Source organism: Diuraphis noxia, unplaced genomic scaffold (genome assembly GCF_037042655.1).
Source record: "Diuraphis noxia isolate RWA-SAM2 unplaced genomic scaffold, SU_Dnox_SAM2 contig0001, whole genome shotgun sequence".
Lineage (NCBI taxonomy): Eukaryota > Metazoa > Arthropoda > Insecta > Hemiptera > Aphididae > Diuraphis > Diuraphis noxia.
The window spans coordinates 55463638-55485676 of NW_028301711.1; the positions used below are offsets into that span (position 1 = coordinate 55463638).

Sequence of the window (22039 nt, forward strand, 5' to 3'; positions counted from 1 at the left end):
ACGACCTTACTCTGAAATATTGTTTTAAATGACAATGAGTGGTTTTACGACCTGCCTCTAAGTGTCTTAAATGTCCCTAACCGTCTGATTCAAATTTAAGAACCGTTTGGCTCACATTTTAGAAAAACCCGTCTGGCTCACATTTTAAAAACCGTCTGACGAGCTCTTGTCGTGGTCTCTCTTATATATGCTCGTATCCGTAGGAGTAGGTGATCGTACGTGGTGGTGAAATCTGGCACAAGGCAAAATTTGAGTCTCCTGGTGTAATTGGTTATTCTAGTCGATTCACATCCTTTCTTAGTAACAGTGACTTTCCGAGAAGAGACGTGTGACAATGCTTTTGTAGTTTAATTATCTATGCCTTTTTTACGATGACCTCAGCATGTTATTTTATATCAATTGCCTACTTAGTTATATCACTACTCATAGTAGAAACTTACACTATGTTTTGAATATTGATAGGGTACGTAACAATATATATAATATATTATATATGCCTACAGCGTGTTCACGTTAAGAGGTACCACTGAATATCTCAGCTGACTGTATAATATAATATACTAAATTTTATTCTACTTGTTTTTTTTTTAGACACCATCAGATACAAACAGTTGGCTGAAAGTTGCTTTTGATTTCGAAGATAAATGGAACTTTCCTCACTGCATAGGCGCCCTTGACGGAAAACATATTCTATTGCAAGCTCCGTTTAAGACCGGAACTGAGTTTTTTAATTATAAAGGCCATTTCAGTATAGTATTAATGTCACTTGTTGACGCGAACTACTCGTTCACATACGTAAATGTTGGCTGTCGGGGACGTATTTCCGGTGGTGGTGTGTTCAAAAACACTGACTTATGGAAAAGTTTGGTAAACAAATCTCTAAATCTACCTCAGCCTAAATGTTTACCTAGTAGGGATATTTCTATACCATACATTATAGTGGCTGATTATGCATTTGCACTCAGTGAGAATATACTAAAACCATATCCAGGCAGTGGCGTATTTTTTTTTTTTTTCTTTTTGGGAGGGGGGGGGTGTCCTCCATATCTTGACACCCCCCGACATTTAAAAAAGTCCTAATATATTGGACATTAGTGTTGTCCCCGGTGTTGTCACTTATTTTATAGTATACCTACTATTTTTATCAAATTTAAAACTTCTTGTCAATTCCTAACATATTAATTTGTTAAAAAATTAATTCAATGTCTTTTTACATTAGTAAATAATACTAAAAATTTTGTTTATGGGGTTCAATAAATGTTGACACCCCCCGAGAAATCACCCAAAATACGCCACTGTATCCAGGACACCAAATGAAAGGAAGTAAAGAAAGAATTTTTAATTATCGATTAAGTAGAGCACGTAGAGCGTAGAGTATCCGAAAATGATTTTGGCATTATGAGTTCTATATTTAGAGTACTTAGAAAACCCATGTTACTAAGTCCAGATAATGCAACGTCAGTTACCCTTGCATGTGTTTACTTACACAATTTTCTTCGGGCTAGTAAAACCTCTAAAAACTCTTAAACTCCACAAGGAAGTCTTGATGTCGAAAATGAATCAGGAGAAATTATACCAGGGACATGGAGAACACATTCAGAAAATACATCATGTTTACCTCTTTCACGTATTGGACGCAAGTCAGGAGGAAACCCAAAAGCTATAAGAGACGAACTTACGACATATTTTACAAGTGAACATGGAAGTATTCCTTGGCAAGATGAATACGTTTAATTATAAAAATTATATGTATATATTATGTAGTTTTAGTAAATAACATATTGTTTGTAATTGTTCAAGTATCACTTTATTAAATTGATTTTCCTTTTCATATTAAATAAATAAATAAAAGTTGAATAAGTCGGCAACTTGCACGTGAATTTATATATGTTAAAAAAAATTATAACTTACATCATTCTATACAAATATAATAATATATAAAGTAGAAAAATGAATAACAAATGAATATTACTTATTAAAAATATTAAATATATACAACTATTAAATATAACATACTTTAATAAAATTGTACATAATCTTGCATATTGAAGTTTTGTAATTGTGGAGATTCTCTCGCCTGTTTTGTAGAAGTAGAAGGAGTAGAAGGTGGTTGTGGTGATGGTAAATTCTGTTCTAATGGCTGAGGTACCGAAGCATCGTGTGTATATTGGTCCATTTCGGTTTTAAATAATAGGTTGTCTATCTGATTTTTAAATAAACACACAGACATTGTGTTTTTAATTTTCCTTAATCTAAATTCAACTAATTCCCCATATACTTTAAACTCATCCCTTTGTTGGTTCTCTTGTATTTTTGATTAACAATATTTCATAATTGCATATGCTTTTTTCGTTTGATCATCGTCTTCATTATTTCTTTTTGGCATTTTTGGGCGTTTTGGCGATAAAAAAAGATTCTTTTTTTTTTATCTAAATTTGCTACACTTTGTTCAACATTTTCAGAATGATTTTCAATCTCAACAGAATTAAGTTCACTGACAGTATCCTCATTGCCCGATTCTGATTCAATTAAACCAGAATCCAATAAATTACTTTCATCATCTTCACTGGTATTAGATCGCGTAATTCTTGGTGTATTTTTATTAGATAAAAAGTAGAAATATTTATATGCATACCAAGGTGTTTTTATATCATCGCTAGACATACCAGGTTTTAAAATCAAAGCCTTTTTTTCTCTGCGATACTGAGTTAGAAGAGATTCAATTTTTTTTCTTACCTCTTGTTCCTCAGCGTTAAGTTTGTTAGCAATATCAATAAATGCATCAGTACGTCTTATCTTATTTTTATAATCGGGAGATTTTGTGTTCCATAAGCAACTGGCATTCTCATATAATTGAATTAATTCGATTATTTTCTCTTTGGACCACTTTTCACTCATTTTGTGACTCGGAAGTCGGTATATTAACACTGAATAAAAAAATAGAAAGAATAAAAGACACCACTATCCATGTGTGGTGTACTGGGTCACGTGCAAACTGAATACTGGTTTTCTTGATAATTAAATTAATTAAAATTAATATTAGTATAATAAACAATACTACATATATGTATATAACAGAATATTTATATATAAACGCGCGATATTACCGCATTATCTCGTTATAGTCTGGAATATCACAAAATAATAATTTAAAAATAGTATATTGTTTAAATAGTCTGTCACGTATTGACACATCGCCTCACGTTTGTATCCGTTCAGAATTTAAAATTATTAAATTACATTAATAAACATTTAATTAAATAATTAAATTAAATAAATTATTATTATTATTTAAATTAATATTATATTATTTATATAATTTACAAACATACATTCAAAATGTTCGCTTAGTGAGCGAACATTTTTGTTTGGATTATTGACAAACAAATTTGTTTGAAAACACGTCTACATCAAACAAACGTTTGAAACACATTCGTCAAACGTTCGACAAACGTTTGCTAGATATTTTTGGTGTTCGGCGAACGTTCGACAAACGTTTTTCTAATTGTTTTTTAGGTGTGGACGCAGCTTAACAGAACGACGACGCACGTGGTCGAAACGAAATACCGGCGACGGACCTGCGAACGCGCGGACTTACACTGCGTTCAACGGCGAGCTGAAACGGAAAAAAACTTGCGTTCGGAACAAGAGGTCACCAATGTGGTGTTAGTGGAGGAAAAACCGTCTCAACACTAACAACCAACGATTCTGGGAGATCAGAAGGTTTTAAAAAAATAAAAAAACAAGTTTGTTTCGATACCAGGTTATAAAACCGAAATTTATCCAAGTATGGATACTTACTTATAAATTTTCTAACTTCCAATCTTGTAATACATTCAATTCACTCTTTTTCGATTTCAGACATTTCATGAACTTCCACCAACGACTGAAATTTAAGTGCATATTATATTAAACACTTGCTCATTAAAATAATCTATAATATGCTGGTTAGTAAAATATTACTTGTATATCATAGTTGTCTAATAATCCTAAATCTGATTCTACTGTATCTCCAGTATTTCCTCCGAGGTCAGACACAACAGAAGTTAATGCATCATCAGTTCTATCTGCTTGAACATCGGTTTGAAAACATTCCAGGGCTTGAAATCGAAATAAAAATTTTCGATTTTAATTATAATTTTGCTTATCGATATTAATATTTTCTGATTTCAATTTAAAAATAATATATTGATTTTATTATTTTTTTATTGATGCAGAATATCGATTTAATTATATTATGATTTCGATTATAAATATAATTTTCTTTTATTTCGATATTAGTTTAATTTTAAAATTTAAATAACATTATTTCGATATTAGTTTAATTTTAAAATTTAAATAACATTATTTCGATATCAATGATATTAGTGAATTATAAGTTAGCTGATAAGGATGTACATAGATTGATAATATAAACTTTATTCCACTGAAACTTCGCTCGACACTAACCTGAAAAAATAAAAATAAAAAAGTTTACATGGAAAAACAAAGTAGGTATTATCATTAAAGTATATACCTGAGTAGCGAGTACAGCAAGAACAATATTTGCTAGCTTATAAAGATCAGACTTATCGTGTTTTTGGGATTCCCAGAATGCAAGTATGTTTGTTTTATAATGTAGACGCTCAACATCTTTAAAATTATGTAAGCTAACAGATATATAATTTATGAAATTTGTGTCACTACGATTACCTACTTGAAACAGATGATTGTGATGACAAGAACAATTCAAATCCATCAGTAGTTTCTGTAGTATTATCAGAAGTATCAACATTAACACTGGCTGAAAAAAAATATACTATTATTTATCAGTTTACCATTATAAGTTAAAATAATTGTTTTTATTAACCAGTGTTAACCTATAGCTGAGTTATCGACATCAGTTTGACAGACATTATCCTGTATCTGAATCATAAATGACCATGTTTTAATTAAATGATTAATCCTAGTAATTTTGTCAGTTTCATTTAACATACATTGATAACGTGGATCAAGGAAGATTGCTAAAAAAAAAAGTTTCAATTATTACCAAATACTAAATAGAGACCAATTTTATTATTCAGCAGAAAACAGCATTCTTAATAGTGAATGTGTAATGTGTACACTGTTTTTAGGACTCATGTGTACACACAATAATATAATGTTTTTCTTTTATAATATAATTTTTAAAGATATTAACAAATATATAAGACATAAGAACATATAAACTTTTTTAAGCTTTTGTTAAGAATAAATAATGTTTTGGTAAACAGCAACATCTGGGTTTATGTCTTTTTTTTGAAGACCAATAAGAGTAGCTATTTTAATAGGCGTTAATGCATCAACCTATATATTTGAAAAACATAGGTACATCTTATACAGTGTTTAGCAACCTTATTTTTTAGTTTTCCCCTTTAATTTTTTCACAACTTTTGTTTTATTTATTTTCTTATGGACATCTTCATCTGACGGTACTTCATCATCCTCATCAGTTTCTTAAATACAGTCTCTTACTAATTCATTTGAAGACATATTAATATATTCTTGATGAAATTTACCTGGTATAATTCCATCTGTACACAGTTTTAATAAATCTTTAGATTTTTTCTTTAGAAATCGAAAGATTTGAAGTATATGCTGTAACGGGTAGATTTGTTGTTATTTATTAACTACCAAGATTACAAAAATGTACATACCATGATGGTAATCATAATACTTTATTTAATTGATACATCATAATATAAATCACTAACATCATTATTTTCCGTGTTTACTAGAATATAATAATAAATAATTATCAGCACCATATTACTAATAATTCATCGTGCATATTAGTATACAATATTAAATAATAACCTGCAGCAGGTAAAAAAATATAATCATGTATATTAGAATATAATATCAAGTACCAATCGGCCACGTGTAAAAGAACATAAATTAACTAATATAATAATCATGTATATTAGAATATAATATTAAGTACCAATCGGCCGCGTATAAAAGAACATAAATTAATAATATAATATTTTTGTGTTACATTCACAATATTATTATGTGTAGAGTACTCACAAATTCTAATTTATACCGCAATGTAACGGCTTCACGTATTTCCACTGGTCCTGGCAACGCGCGGCGAGACACGCACAACTGGCACAACTTACAGCCGAACATGGTCGGACCTCTAACTAATAGCCGAGAGTGTCAAACCTGCTAACTATGTAAGCTGCTAGTCACTAATTATCACTGTGATGGTACTGTTGCTTTGGTCGTCGACCAGCGGTCTTATATCATATTATTCGACGATACTACTGGTGCAGTGGCGGGTGTTTGCCGGTGCCAGATTATTACTATCCCAACAAAAACACTTCGTTGACTCCGTGTAAAAAATTGCTAAGTAAAAAAAAACTAGTCATCTATAAGACTTAAACATTATAAAGCTGTGATATCAAGAATAAATGCTAAGTAAATTAAATTTTAAATTAATTGATTCTATCTCAATCATTTATTTACTTGGCTAGAATTTATTTTCTTTATAAATTAATAACTAAGACTTTTTTATAAAACAAATTTAGTATCATTTGTCATGGAAATTTTTTAAATAGTCCAGTTATGAATAGACATGTTTATTCGTCGAAATATATAAATTCTAGCCAAGTAAATAAATGATTGAGATAGAATCAATTAATTTAAAATTTAATTTACTTAACATTTATTCTTGATATCACAGCTTTATAATGTTTAAGTCTTATAGATGACTAGTTTTTTTTTACTTAGCAATTTTTTACACGGAGTCGACGAAGTGTTTTTGTTGGGATATCAGTAGTTTTTTTATAACATATTTTTAAGTACTGGCATGTAATATGTAATTTTTTATGTTCTTATTAATTAATTTTATTATTATGTTTGTTTATTTAATACACTAATTTTTTTTAAAAATCATATTCAATTTTTTTTTCCATTATTATAATATGTACATTTTTACCCCCTCGAGGCTATCGTTCAAAATGTATTGCAGTGTAATTACATCGTAGCCATTTATCTATTATCTTTATTAAACATTCATCCATACACATTGTATTTGTCGTTTTTTTTTTCTCAATAATTTCTCCTTTTTCGTAACTTCTGTTTATATGTTTTAGAAACCATTTTAGAAATAAAAAATCACAAATTATAATATAAATAAATAATATAGTAGTATAGCTGGTAGTATGGCCTACTACAACTACAACAAATAAAATGAGATGACAAATAAAACGTAGTTTTTCTACCGGCGCGGCGGCGGCTATACGCATCTACATCGAACGTCGCCAAAAATATGAATGTCATGACAAAATAATTTTAATTAAAATTTTTTATTTTTTCATGATGAATGTCGATAACAGAAATTACGAATACGATAAGCAAAGACGCGGGCAACGGCGGGAATTGCAAGTCCGCAAGTCGCAACCGCTGCCCAGTGTACGACCGCGACGAAAATGTATACGGAATAGAGGGGGTAATACGGTCTCGTGCGCTGCTGCGTGAAACGTAATAACTAAAAACGGTCAAGCACAATATCTTTTTGCTTCAAAAATACTTGATTTTTTTTGCTAATATATTCGTTATTATTCAACCAATTTTTTCGAAAATGACAAATCATGCCCGATCTATTGATACCACAAACAGACCAATCCGTTCATTCATTAGGTCTGTAGCCCTGGCTAAAGAAAAGGGGCAAATTTACACACATTCAATGGGCAAACTCTGGCTCGTGTAATATACTACGGCAGTGACCGCTTCGCTTTTTTTTTACTTAGCTTCGCGCCACTACCGTCGCGCTGGATCTTTTTATGTCTGCTATGGATTTAGTGTATTTAATATGAGTCCTAACTGTTTATCTAGTCGGTTTGACACAATATGGACGGTAAGTTGTTGGATATTGACGACTGATGATGATTAATCCGATGGCATTGATCGCCTGATCAAGCCCCGTCGACGTAGTGCGCACTCTATGGATGATAATTTGATAGATTTCTTAGTTTGATCCGAGTAGCACCGCTACGGCGCCGCGCCGTGAACTTATGAACGAACGTCAATGCGATACATTGTGTTCGTCACAATGCTTGTTCTGGTAAGTACAATGCTTCCGAAGTTGGTTTTGGTATATTTATTATAAATCCCTTTGCATCAGCATTGTATGAATCAAATGCTTCAAGTATCAAGTCATCGTTTTGTAATGGATTTCTGTAAAAATTAATATATTTAATTTTGGATGTTTTTACAATATTTTTTTCCGTATCTTTTAGGACTTTTGGCAACACTTCATCAGCATTTTTTTCCAATTTAGGAAGTTTTGAAATTGTTGCTCTTTCACCTCTATTGACTTTGGATAAACCCTCGAGTTCCTTATAAGTGGAGGCCATTCACTAGGTGCCCAAATTGTTTTATCATTAATACAACGTTCGATCGTCGCATGAATCGAATCGACTGGCATACAACTATGTCCCGGGAGTAAAAAAACGATTTTTATCTAGGTTAAATCGGCCCATTGTTTTTTTAAACAACTCATGATCATAAATAACATAGCTCAATATTTATTTTGGCCTGCACACGAATCACAATACAGGGAAATTGACTTCAACTTCAAATTGTTATTGCAATCTCATAAATATTGATAAATACACGACACAATTTCATTGCAACCACATAAACCGTCAATCTCACCCAACAAATAAGCATACGCATTGCATGTACCAGACTCGTATATACAGCAATTGTAATAACTATATTTACAGCTGTAATATAAATTCATGTGTGGACCCATGGGCGTATTTAAGACTTTCTGAAGGTCAAAACTTGAGCATACAAAATCTCCACCTGCTTTAGATAATTGTTGATCAAATAAAAACATTTGCCGTCACTCTTCTTTTTCCTCTAGATGTTTATCTTCTTTAATTTTTTGTTCTTCGTTCAAGTCTCTAGATAATTTTATACTATCAAATTTTGAACAAAGATTACATTTATCTTTTTTAAGAAGATGAAACCCAATATTGTATTTTTTTGTAAATACTGTCTTGAAAGTACTTTTCGACATAACTGCATGGTTATTTTTCTTACAAAAATCCATGTATACCAAGTATAATCTTGATATATTACCAAATTCTGCTGGTAAGTATTTTTTAATACTTGATGCCGACAATAGTGCGATGGTACTGCAGGTAGTTTTTGAATAAAATAATCTAGATTTTTCATATTTTCAATTGCCACTTCATTTGGTGGACGGCCCTTACCATATCTATCGTTAGAAGAAATGTCAGTATTTGTTTTATTCTGTAACGTATATCTCACAAATTTTTGGGATACATTTTATGTTTTCAATAAAAACTGCCAGCACACTTTTTTCGATTCAGAATTATAAAATCAAAAATAGTCATAGGTAATATTACGTCGGCTAAGTCCATGTTTTGCTCTTACTCCTTTTACAGGTATTTCAATAGCACACAGTGGTGGATTTAGGGGGGGGGGGGGTGTTTGGGAGCTGAAGCACCCACCGTTCCGCGTATTTTTATTAAAAATTACTAATAATTCGACGAGTGTGCGAAGTTTTGGTATGGGCTAGCTGTTCGAGCCAGATATCACCAGGGCGAGCCAAGTCTATCAGACTACAGCTTCTACGGCGGAGGCGGCGCATGCGTCGTACTTATCACTACGTCCACTGTCTGCGTCGCGCACGTGTGTATGATTATGATGTCCACGTAGCCACGTTTTTATTTTTCGTGTTCGTCGTTGTTGTTTTTTAATTTTATGTCGGACTTAATCGCCATTGCGGGCTACACAATTATACGTGTGTGCGTCTTGTTGCTGATTCCGCGTATTTTTAATTATCGTTAAACGTGCCTATATAACACTGTTTGTGCGTATGCCCGTGCGGAACCACGAACGTGGACCGTTCTTTAAGTCGCTCCTTTTCACACGCCGTTCCCTCCTGTCATTTTACGTTGTTAATTATTTTACACGTTTGGCAGTGAGAGCGTGTTGGTCTTCATATTTTACTATGCTTATAATTGTATGACCACCACCGGTGTTCTTGTTGTTGGCGGATGTGACAGTGGTGAACAAGTCGTCTTTGGGACAAATACTTCGGTCCGGAACAGTTGCAGTAGCCGCCGTCGACGACCAGGTCAGAACGTATCATACCCATATTAACATTGTTTGATTTTGTTAACACGACGATTGTTATCAACGCCGTGTGTATTGATTGTTTGTATTTTTTTCATTATCAATCGCCTTCGTAATTGTTATTATTATTTCTATTAAACTAAGTTGAACTAACATAGCATTAAGCCGTTCTCATGTACCTATTGGTGATATATTGTTATGTAAAATACATTATAATTTATTCAGTCCACTTAAAACAAAACTATTTTGCTGTTTAATCATATTTTATAGTACTCTAGTCCTTATTATAAAAAACCCCGGTCGAAATATAACCGTATTCAAGTGAATAGGCTATCGCGACCAAACACTAGCCGTAGGTTATGTTAGGTTAACGGCCAGCTTGCCGTGGAGTTGTAGCAAACACCGGTCGACGACCATGCACAATTTTGAGGTACACTGGTTTTCTATAAATTAGAACAGGTTAACTGATAAGTCAACTGCTTGGTTTTCAATACATTATGTCAACTGTTAATGTGTCGTTGTCTATAATAACTATTAATAACTCGCCCTTATCGACCGGAGCCGTCGGCGGTTGGCCGTCGCGTACCCGCACGAGTCGCCGCCGACTTCAATACTTCATGCTCTCACTTTTCCCGTCGTCTCGACAGCATTTAACGAAATAAAATAAAAACCATCATAATATATCATGAATGAAAGTGAAGAAAAGAAAGGCTCGAAGATAAATGGCAGTATGAGTATACTATCGTATTTTTGTAAAAAACCTAAAAATAATTAATGTGTTGAATCGGATAATAATAGTTGCTCTACAATTTCAAATAAAGTAAGTACATAGTGCATGTTGTGCATATGTGCAACACGTTGGGTAGATCGCCATGATTCCATCATTACATTCAATGAACTTTATAAATTTATTTTAATTTCATTGGAAGAACTGGAGAAAGATACAAACCGAGAAGCATCTGTTAAAGCTTCAAGTTTTAATTCAAGTGTTAAAAAAAGTGAATTTGTAGTAGCATTAGAAACCGTGGCTAATTTGTTTGTATACACGAAGTCTTTAAGTATACAATTACAAAGTTCTAAACAGGATCTATCAAGTGCAGTGGAAAATGTCAAAAATGTACTTAATGTGTTTGAAGACATACGTATAAATCCTGATACAACATTCATTACCTTATTTGAAAATGCAGCTCAAAAATTAAAAATATTTGATGAAGAATTAAAAGTTCCTCAACTTAGTGGTCATCAAACAAATAGGAATAACATTAATGCCACTATAAACCAAAATCCTATGGAATGGTTTAAAATAACAATTTTTATACCATTTTTATACCATATTATTCAAGAATTAAAATCTAGATTCAGTGATAAATTTGTTAAAACTATTCCACTTGAAGGTCTTATTCCAATTCATAAAGATTCATATAGTATCGAAGCTATAGTAAATGCTGCAATGCTGTATTACCAAGATTTACTTTCAAGTTCAGATTTAGTATTAAAAGCAGAAATAAATCTTTGGAAAACTAAATGGAATAACATAGAAACAAACATCCCTCATACTGCTGTTACATCATTCCCGTACTGTGAAGAATATTTTCCAAACATCAAAATCCTATTAAAATTATTTGCTACGCTTCCAGTATCCACAGCAACCGCTGAAAGGACATTTTCTACCTTATGGAGATTAAAAAATTATATGCGCTCTACAATGACTGAGTCTAGACTAAATGGTTTAGCTCTATTAAATATTCATAAAGATAAACATATAGACATTGACTTAGTTGTCGATCAATTTTCTAGAAGAAAGAAAAGAAGAATGCAATTAGAAGACTGGTCAATATAATAATTATAAAACGTTTAAATTATATTATTACATTGTATTCAGTATTGTATTGTTATGTACCTAATTTAAAAAAAATAATAAATGTTAGATTGTTAATAATTTGTATATTACTTAATAATTATGCTTCAGTACCAAATTTTTATCCCGTCCCCCAAATTGTACATGATAAGTAATTTAGGACTATTATTATTAACAATAGCAGTATAGCACCCACCATAAAAAAATCCTAGATCCGCCACTGATAGCACATGCTATTATAAAATCTCACTGTCTTTGAATACTATTTAATTACCAAAATGCTGTAAAAATTTCTTTTCTCTCGTCCTCAGAAAATTTGTATACACATTTATTTTGACACTTAGCAGACAAACAAGGGTTAGGTTGAAGTGTTTTTCCGGAACCCGATAATTTTTCTTTTTTATTATTATTTCTTTTGTTAGATTTCTGACTTTTCCTTAAACTACCTTTCCCAATGTTTCATCTATACTACTGTTGTGCTCGTCTGTATTTTTATTTATAATTCCTTCAATACTCTCATCTATAGTTATGAACTGGGAAATTTGGGAGGCTTCTTGAGAATGGACAATCAAATGGCTTACGTTGGTAAGCATTTTAAATGGCATTTTCAACGATGTTATCAACGTCAATAAGGGAAGGGAACAATTCTTTAGAGCAGTTATTAGATTTAAAATAATTACTATTAATATCAACGCTGGATATTTCAGAATGACAATCTAATTTTTTTTTCAAACCCGGTTGTTGCATATTCAGCATTTATATTATATGATATTACACCTATATTGTTTATACTAACAATAATCATAAGTATCATACTACGATCGGTGGGGACTGTCCATCGGTTATTAGCGAGTAGAAATATATTGTACGTCATTACGATTTATACTGTTAACAATAAATGTCTATATAATACGTTTATGTTATTATTTATATTTATAATACATAACAAATTGGCGACGAAGAAAATAATTATTTAATCGTAATCACTAGTGCATTAGAAGTTTCAAGTATTGTATTCATACTAATACAAAATGGCAACTCCTAAGACAGAATCCATAACGAACTTCAATCAAGTTATTGGGTCACCTGGAAACTTTGAAACAGGTATGGATATCACAATTTTTGAGTCAAAATTGACAAATTTTTTTTGGCAAATTCCATCGAAAATAATATTCAAAAAAGAGCCATTCTATTATCATCAGTCAGTAAGGAAATTCACAAAGTACTTTTTAGTTTATGTGTTCCTAGCACGCCAAACGATGTTGAGTATGAAACTCTAATGAAAAGTTTGAACAAATATTTCAAACCAATAAAATCGTACTTCGCGGCTAGGTATACATTTTATCAAGCTAAACAAAGACAAGATGAATTGGTGTGCCAATGGGGTGCACGTGTCAAAAATCTTGCTTCAAAATGTGGGTTTTCGTCGGAACTAACAACAGTCATTAGAGACATATTTGTTGTCGGAATGGGTTCAGGACCAATCCAAGATCGTCTGTTAGAAGAGGATGCCTCAAAAATTGGAGTTACATATTCAAATCTAATGGAAATCGTGACAGCCAAAGAAGCTGCAATAAATGACAAGAGTGGCTGGAAAAAAGAAGAATACGCAGACTTGAAGTACCAACAAAAAAATAATGGACATACTGCCAAGCAGGGGTTCAACACATACAAGGAGTCAAAAATCAAATGCGGGATTTGTGGCCGTTCCAATCATTTTCAAAAAGACTGCAGATACAAGGACTTCGAGTGCAACAATTGTGGTGGAAAAGGTCATTTGTCCACCGTATGTAAAAAGGGTAAGAAAGAAAAGAAAAATATAAAAACACAAAATAAATTTTTGTATGATAATAATGATGATGACGAAACAGTTAATTATGATCTTTCGAATACTTTTTTTTCCATAATTGATCAAAATTTTCAAAATAAAGCGGTGAAACCGTTTACAGTTAATTTAATTGTACAAAACAATAATGTAAGCTTCGAAATTGATACCGGTTCACAACATAGCGTAATTTCAAAAAGATTATATCATCAACTGTTTAGTCATATCAAATTAAAAAAAAATGACATTTCGCTATCTGATTACGTCGGCAACGACATTAAACCGATAGGAAAAATATTTGTCGATTCGGTGTACCAAAATAAAAAATTTACAATGTGCGTTTATGTTATCGACAATGGTGGTCCTCCATTAATAGGTCGAAATGATATAAAAAACATAAAATGTTTTACCTTGTTTAGTATTGAAAATGACGTAAGTGTCGATAGTATTATAAAAAAATATAACAATGTTTTTAAAGATGAAATAGGTACTTTTAACAAATACGAAATTTCATTAAATATCAAAGCGGGGGCAGTACCTAAATTTTACAAACATAGGTCTATTCCATTAGCATTAAAGGGAAAAGTTGAAACCGAAATTGAGCGTTTAATCAAAAGCAACATTTTATTTCCCGTCGACCACAGCGAATGGGCAACTCCAATAGTACCAATATTAAAACCAGACGGCACGGTTAGAATTTGCGGTGATTTTAAAATAACAATAAATCCGTTATTAGAAGGGACTGAATACCCTCTTCCAAAAATAGAACATTTATATGCAAATATTAGTGGTTCAAAATATTTTTCGAAAATAGATTTAAAAGACACATACCAACAAATGGTTATTAAAGAATCTGATCGCAAATATACCACTATTAACACACATAAAGGTTTATTTTAGCTATACACGTAACCTTTTTGGAATAAAGTCGTCAGCAGGGGAGTTTCAAAAAGCTATGGAAACTTCAACAGCAGGTCTTGAGGGCATAGGTATATTCCAAGACGACATTATTGTTGCAGGTTCCACTATCACAGAGCACAATGCTCGTTTAGACAAATTACTAAATGTATTGTCAAATGCAGGTTTAAGAGTAAAGTTGAATAAATGCAAATTTATGCAAAAGTCAATTGAATATTTGGGTCACAGGTTAGATGAAAATGGTTTACACACAATAACAAAACACACAGATGTTATAAACGATGCCATTGTCCCAGAAAATAAAACATTGCTAAAATCATTTTTAGGTTTAGTTACGTATTATATAAAATTTATTCCAAACGCTGCAAATATTTTAAAACCATTGTACACTCTTTTACGTAACGGCAGTGAATGGAATTGGACACCAAAATGTGACCAAGCATTCAATAAAGTCAAACAAATTTTAATTTCGAAACCCGTATTGGCACATTATGATCATAATATTCCGATTAAACTCGTTGTAGACTCATCATCTTATGCACTAGACGCAGTTCTTTCCCATGTGTACCTAGATCGTACTGAAAAACCTATAACATATGCATCAAGAGTTCTATCTGAGTCAGAATGTAAATTTCCACAAATTTAAAAAGAAGCTTTAGCAATTATTTACGGGGTTACGAAATTTTATGACTATTTATATGATAGGCATTTTCTATTAGAAACCGACCATAAACCGTTCATATATATTTTCGGTGATAAGAAAGGTATCCCAATTTACGCGGCTAATAGGTTACAACGATGGGCCTATGTTTTATCATCATTCGATTTCGACATAAAATATGTAAAATCCGAAGATAATACAGCCGATTTTTTATCATGAATAAAAAGTTCAAAATTAAAAATTGAAAATCATAATGAAGAATGTATTAGTCTTAATTTTATTCACGAACAATCACCTTTCACATTAGACTGGTCTAAAATAAAAATTGAAACAAGTAGAGACACAATTCTCGCCAAAGTATTAAACACAGTCAAAACAGGAGAATGGAATAGTGATTTTTCTAAAAGAAAAAGTTTAGCGAGATCATACTTTTGGTGGCCAGGAATGGACAAAGAAATCGAAAATATCACACAAAGCTGCGACAATTGTATTAATGTCAGGCAAAATCCGCCAAAATCTGTAACATCACCTTGGAAATGGCCAGAAAAACCGTGGACTAGAGTGCATTGCGATTTTCTTGGACCATTTCAAAATAAATATTTTTTTGTCATTGTTGACGCAACCACAAAATGGTTAGAAGTATTTCAAATAAATTCTATGACAGCAGAAATTGTTATTCAAAAATTTTCAGAAACGATAGCACGATTTGGAATTCCAAAAACAATTACAGCAGATGGTGCAAAATGTTTCACTGGTTTTGAATTTCAAGCATATTGCAAAAATCTAGGTATAAGGCATATGACAGGCGCTCCATTTCACCCAGAATCAAACGGCTGTGCGGAATCAGCAGTCAAAACAATAAAAAAATTTTTTTTTAAATGCTCGACTGCACAATCCCAATTATATAAATTTCTTTTGATGTATCGTAATACACCTCATTCAACAACACGAGAAACGCCAGCTAAACTAATGTTAGGTCGATCAACACGTTTACAATTTGACGCGTTAATGCCGAATACAAGTGAAGTGGTTATTGAACGACAAATATCACAAATAAACAATGGTGGTAATAGGATAGTATCATTTAATACAGGTGATAATGTTTTAGCTAGAGATTATAAGAATAATAACAATAAATGGCAAAAGGGTAAAATTATCAAATCCATTAGTTGTAATACACACGATGTAGAGCTCGATGACGGAACTATTTGGAAGAGACACAATGATCAATTACTCATTGATAAATCGCTGACACCAGCGAATAATTCAATTTCACTTACACCCACTAGACAAATAAATGAAAATACTGAAAATATCGAAACCGTAGGTGCAAAACAAAATCCTGATACTATAATAATAAATAAAACACCCAGACCAATTAGATCTAGAAAACCACCTCAGCGATATCCTCCAAGTGATTATAATTAATGTAATTAAACTTACTAACACACTAACATAGCGATTAAGCAATACACAAAATACTACTTATATATGTTACAGTAAAAGATGTTAAATTTATATTTACGTTATTAACTAGCAATTAACGTTAATAGATAATAATAAATATAACGGCGATGTCGATTCTACGCGTACCGTACGACTGACAGGTTACAGACTACATATCTTAGTCCGAAGTTCTATCTACTGCGGCTGTAATGCTATCTTAGTAACTAATACCATTAAGATAACATTATATAACAACATTTTCCATCGTGTGTGGAAATTATCGATAATCAAACCAAAAAAATAATAAACCACGATAATCTCTAGCTAATTAGGTAATTATTGTTATTTACTAGAAAATAACGTTATTTTGATGTTTAACATCATTTACTGTAACATATATATATATATATATATTTTTTTTTTTTTAAGGAAAAAGATGTTGCATATTCAGCATTTATATTATATGATATTACACCTATACTGTTTATACTAACAATAATCATAAGTATCATATTACGATCGTTGGGGACTGTCCATCGGTTATTAGCGAGTAGAAATATATTGTACGTCATTACGATTTATACTGTTAACAATAAATGTCTATATAATACGTTTATGTTATTATTTATATTTATAATACATAACACTGGTGGTAACCATTCTTCAGAAGAGTCATAAGATAAATCTATTTTACTTTTTGAAGAAGAAAGTTCTTCAGCAATTATTGTTTTATCAACTCCCGCATTATCTTCTTGTCATAATTTCTTCAAATACGAGATTATTTTAAAAAATAGTTTGATCATTAGATTCTGTAGATGGAATTTTTTTCCGAGTTTGGTATCTTTGATTAATAATAAGTATTGGTTGGTTTAATTGAGCTGCATTTACAAACTTCATACTACGAGAACGTTGACGAGAATCCATTTTTATTTACCTTATATAGTACCTATTATAAAAATAAATGTTAATCACTAATTGTCTTCATAAAACAAGACGTTGTAAGGCATTGCATAACATTTAATATTTTTTACATAAAAATCAGAAATTAGTTATTGAAACAGTAACTCTCTACTAATTATTAATTATTAATTATAGTTATTATTTTTTTTAATTAATAATTAATTATAAGTACTTTATACATATTCTTGTTTTTTGCGATCTCATATTTTTACTTTGTCAACTTCTCCTGATGTTACAACATTGGAGCACAAACAGTGCTCGAAATGGGCCGGAACGGCGTTCCGGTTCGTAAAATAAACTTTGCGTCCGTTCCGGTTGATTAAAATTAAAATTTAAGAGTTCCGTTTCGTAAAAATTCACAGTACTTATCACAATTTAGAGGATTAAAATTATAAAATTTCCTTTTGACAAAATATAATATTAATATAATATATTTAATATAGAGAGAAGTTCAATTTTTAAAGAACTCCGTGAGGCTTCACTTGGCATCACGTGTATAATCGTTTCTTTGTATTATCGCAATAAAAACGTAAACGATTTAATGACCGAAAAGTTCCCACAGCCTATACGCTACAATTAAATAATATAATATGTACGGTCATGGTTAGCCAAAGGTGGAAATTCTGCTGATGACAATGCAATCCCGTGCTTCGACGGCACAGTACCAACGGATATTTTCCCTTTTGTTGGTGCATGCAAAATCGCCCTGACAAGTGTCTCCGACGGATGCAGACCGATCTTGTTAAAAGCCATAAAAACCAAATTATGCGGGAACGCATATGCAATCACGCAGTACCGGGACGTTGAGCAATGGGAATCGCTTAAAACCTTACTAGAGGAAGAATTCTGCGTTCAACGGACCGCCATCGCCACTCATGTTCAACTAGAATTAAATGCAACGCGGCAGCGGGAAGGAGATACGGTCAGCAGTTACTCAACCCGTGTACAAACATTGTTCCACGAACTCTGCAACGCAAGTGTAGTCGGGAAAACGGCTGCATCACCCTTGGGAGGGGAAGAAAGAAAAAAAAATCCTATTACAACTTCTGCATGATTCCGGGTCATGACATAATAGAATGTCGCAAAAAGAAAAGGCAAGAGGGACAAAGTACATCGACGGGCACGTCGGGAAACGATGGGTGCTTGTCTGTGAAGGGCGAACAGACGGTGCGCAATCTCAAGCTCACGGCAGTGGCAAAGGAGTCTACGTCATATCAATCGGACTTGTAGACAACCACGCCAAAATGAACATTCCCTAATGCCACCAAGGGCCAGCAAACTTACTATTAGACACGGGGGCTGACCTAAACCTAATAAAACTGGACACTATGTCTGACAATATAAAGGTAAATACTGACCAGACCTATAGCCTGCAAGGTATTCATAAAACACCGGTCACTACGATGGGATCCGTCCTGCTGGACATCCACATCGGAAACTCCACACAGCCTACCGAATACCAATGGGTTTCCCGATACCACAGGACGGGATTATGGGACGACCACTTCTGGAACAACTAAAGGCTGTAATTGACTGCAATCAGGGAACATTGACGTGGGGGAATCCCACGAACGAGATAACTGTACCACCGCGCAGCCAGGTAGTAATACCAGTCTGTACCACGAACGCCGTCGGAACAACCGAGACGTTCTGATTCATTCCCAACAGCTCGAAGAGGACTTATTTTGTGGTAATGTGTTGAACACCGTACAAAACGGACAGGTGTTGATATGCATAGCTAACTCAAGGGAGGTACCGATACAAATGGAACCACCTCACTTAAACGAGCTATCCCACCAGCTGATCGATGAGGCACCAGCTAAAACTATATTTAGCATACGAAGGGCCGATAACCGACAGAACAGAATTGATCTGTTACAAAAAACACTACGATTAGACCACACCAATAAGGAAGAAAGGAAGTCTGTAGAAAACATCTGTAACGAGTACGCAGACATTTTTCATCTTGAAGGTGACATCATCTCGTGCACGGAAGCCGTGCAATATGAGATCAAAATACCACAGGGCGCACAGCCGATTCACCAAAGACCTTATCGTCTTCCCTACTCACAGCAGTCAGAGATAAATAAGCAAGTAAATGAACTCCTGCAAGACGGAGTAATCACCACGAGTGACAGTCCTTGGAACGCACCTCTCTTGATCGTGCCAAAAAAGGTCAACGCTTTGGGAGAGAAAAAGTACCAGGTGGTCGTGGACTACAGAAAGCTCAACAGCATCACCATCGGCGACGCGTTCCCAATGCCCAATATCAATGAAATATTGGATCAACTAGGCAGAGCTAAGCATTTCAGCTGCCTAGACATGGGCTAGCGGCTACCACCAGGTACCACTACACCCAAAAGATCAATAGAAGACTGCTTTTAGTACCAACCAAGGACATTTTCAGTTCCAAAGAATGTCTTTTGGACTAAAAGGGACATCTTCGACGTTCCAACGTCTGGTCAACTGAGTACTAATGGGTATAAAATAATGGTTTCCGGGCCTTCGTATATCTGGATGACGTGATAGTGATAGCTTCATCGATCCAAGAATACGAAGAGCGGCTCAGGGAGGTACTTGACCGCCTGAGGCAATATAATCTCAAGTTTTAGCTGAGCAAGTGCGAATTTATGCGACGGGAAGTAAATTACCTAGGTCACATTATATCTGAAGAGGGCATAAAACCAGACCCCGACAAAACATCGTGTTTGACTAACTTTCCAGTTCCAGGCAACCCGAGGGAGGTTAAATTCTTCCTCAGATTAGCAGGTTACTATCGAAAGTTTGTCAAAGATTTCAGCCAAATATCCAAACCATTCACCATGCTTCTCAAGAAAGAAGCTAGATTCGAGTGGACGGACATGTGCCAACACTCCTTCGAGACGCTTAAGTGGGTCCTTACCACCGAACCACTACTACAACACCCGGATTTCTCTTAACCATTTCTGATTACTACAGATACGATTACTACGACGTCAAATTCGGCGATTGGGGCCGTGTTATCGCAAGGACGAGTGGGATCGGATTTACCAATATCCTATATAATAAGAACACTCAACAAAGCGGAGGCAAATTATAATACGACAGAAAAGGAACCGTTAGCCATTGTATGGGCCGTAAAACAATTCAGACATTACGTACTGGGCACAAGTTCTATATTGTCACTGATCACCGACCATTAACTTGATTATTTTCAGTGGCCAATCCGAGCGCGAGACTCATCCGCTGGAGGCTCAAGCTAAAGGAACATGACTAGGAAATAATTTATAAACTGGGAGTTCTCAATACCAGCGCAGACGCTTTGAGTAAGATACCGCACATAAAATATTTCAATTATCGGGAAAATGCTTACGAAAACTTTGTACGCAACGATTCTCCGGTAGTTAACCACCGAGTTATCGAGCTGGAAGGAGACCTATTCGAAGCGACGCAAGACTATGCACTAGCCCATTGTGTATCCGAAGATTTAGACATGTCCCGTGGATTAGCCCTGGTGTTCGATCGCCGTTTCGGACATACCGACGTTCTCAAGGAACAACAAATAAGAGTAACAGAAATAGCACAATTGGAACACGAAGGCAAAAAACTGTTATATCTAATAACAAAGGAGAAATGTTTCCAAAAGTCCACGTATGAAAATCTATACAAAACTCTCCAAACCCTGAGAAGCAAGGCAGAACAATAACTGATCTCACACATCGCGATGCCACGTATTGGATGTGGGCTGGACCAACTCAATTGGGACAAAGTCAAGGCCATGATAAAATACGTATTTAAAGGGTCACGAATAAAAATAGTAATTTACAGTCACCAGAGATATAGTCCCGAAGAAAAACTTAAAATTCTCGAAGAATTTCATAATGGGGTGCTGGGAGGCCACCAAGGGATCTCCAGAACCATAAGCGGATCAAGATGCAACATTCCTGGAAGGGACTAAAGGCAGACGTAATAGACTTTATCAAGAAATGTCAATCTTGTCAGGTCAACAAAGCCAGTAATCTCACAGTGAAACAACCTATGGTCATTACGACTACAGCCAGAGTTCCATTTGAGAAAATATTCATGGACATAGTTGGACCAATTACCACATCCTATAAGAACAACTCTTACATCCTCACAATACAAGACGACCTAACCAAATATTCACTTGCTATACCGATACCTAGACATGACGCAAATACAATAGCTAAAGAGTTTGTCGAAAAATTCGTATGTTTTACCTGTAAACCAGTAG

The 22039-nt window shown here is 33.6% G+C and overlaps 1 protein-coding gene and 1 pseudogene across 1 annotated transcript; one reads left to right on the plus strand and one right to left on the minus strand.

Moving 5' to 3' along the window:
- The window catches only part of LOC149060951 (uncharacterized), a 289350-nt pseudogene that overhangs the window by 116552 nt on the left and 150759 nt on the right, over positions 1–22039 (plus strand).
- On the minus strand, positions 2065–2927 carry LOC149060960 (uncharacterized). Its single transcript, XM_089217707.1, has one exon. It carries the CDS (start codon positions 2896–2898, stop codon positions 2329–2331), a length of 570 nt encoding a protein of 189 aa, XP_089073833.1. The 5' UTR covers positions 2899–2927; the 3' UTR covers positions 2065–2328.

Excerpts from the sequence above, each read along its gene's own strand:
- LOC149060960 (XM_089217707.1), bottom strand. The coding sequence starts at position 2,898 with ATGAGTGAAAAGTGGTCCAAAGAGAAAATAATCGAATTAATTCAATTA.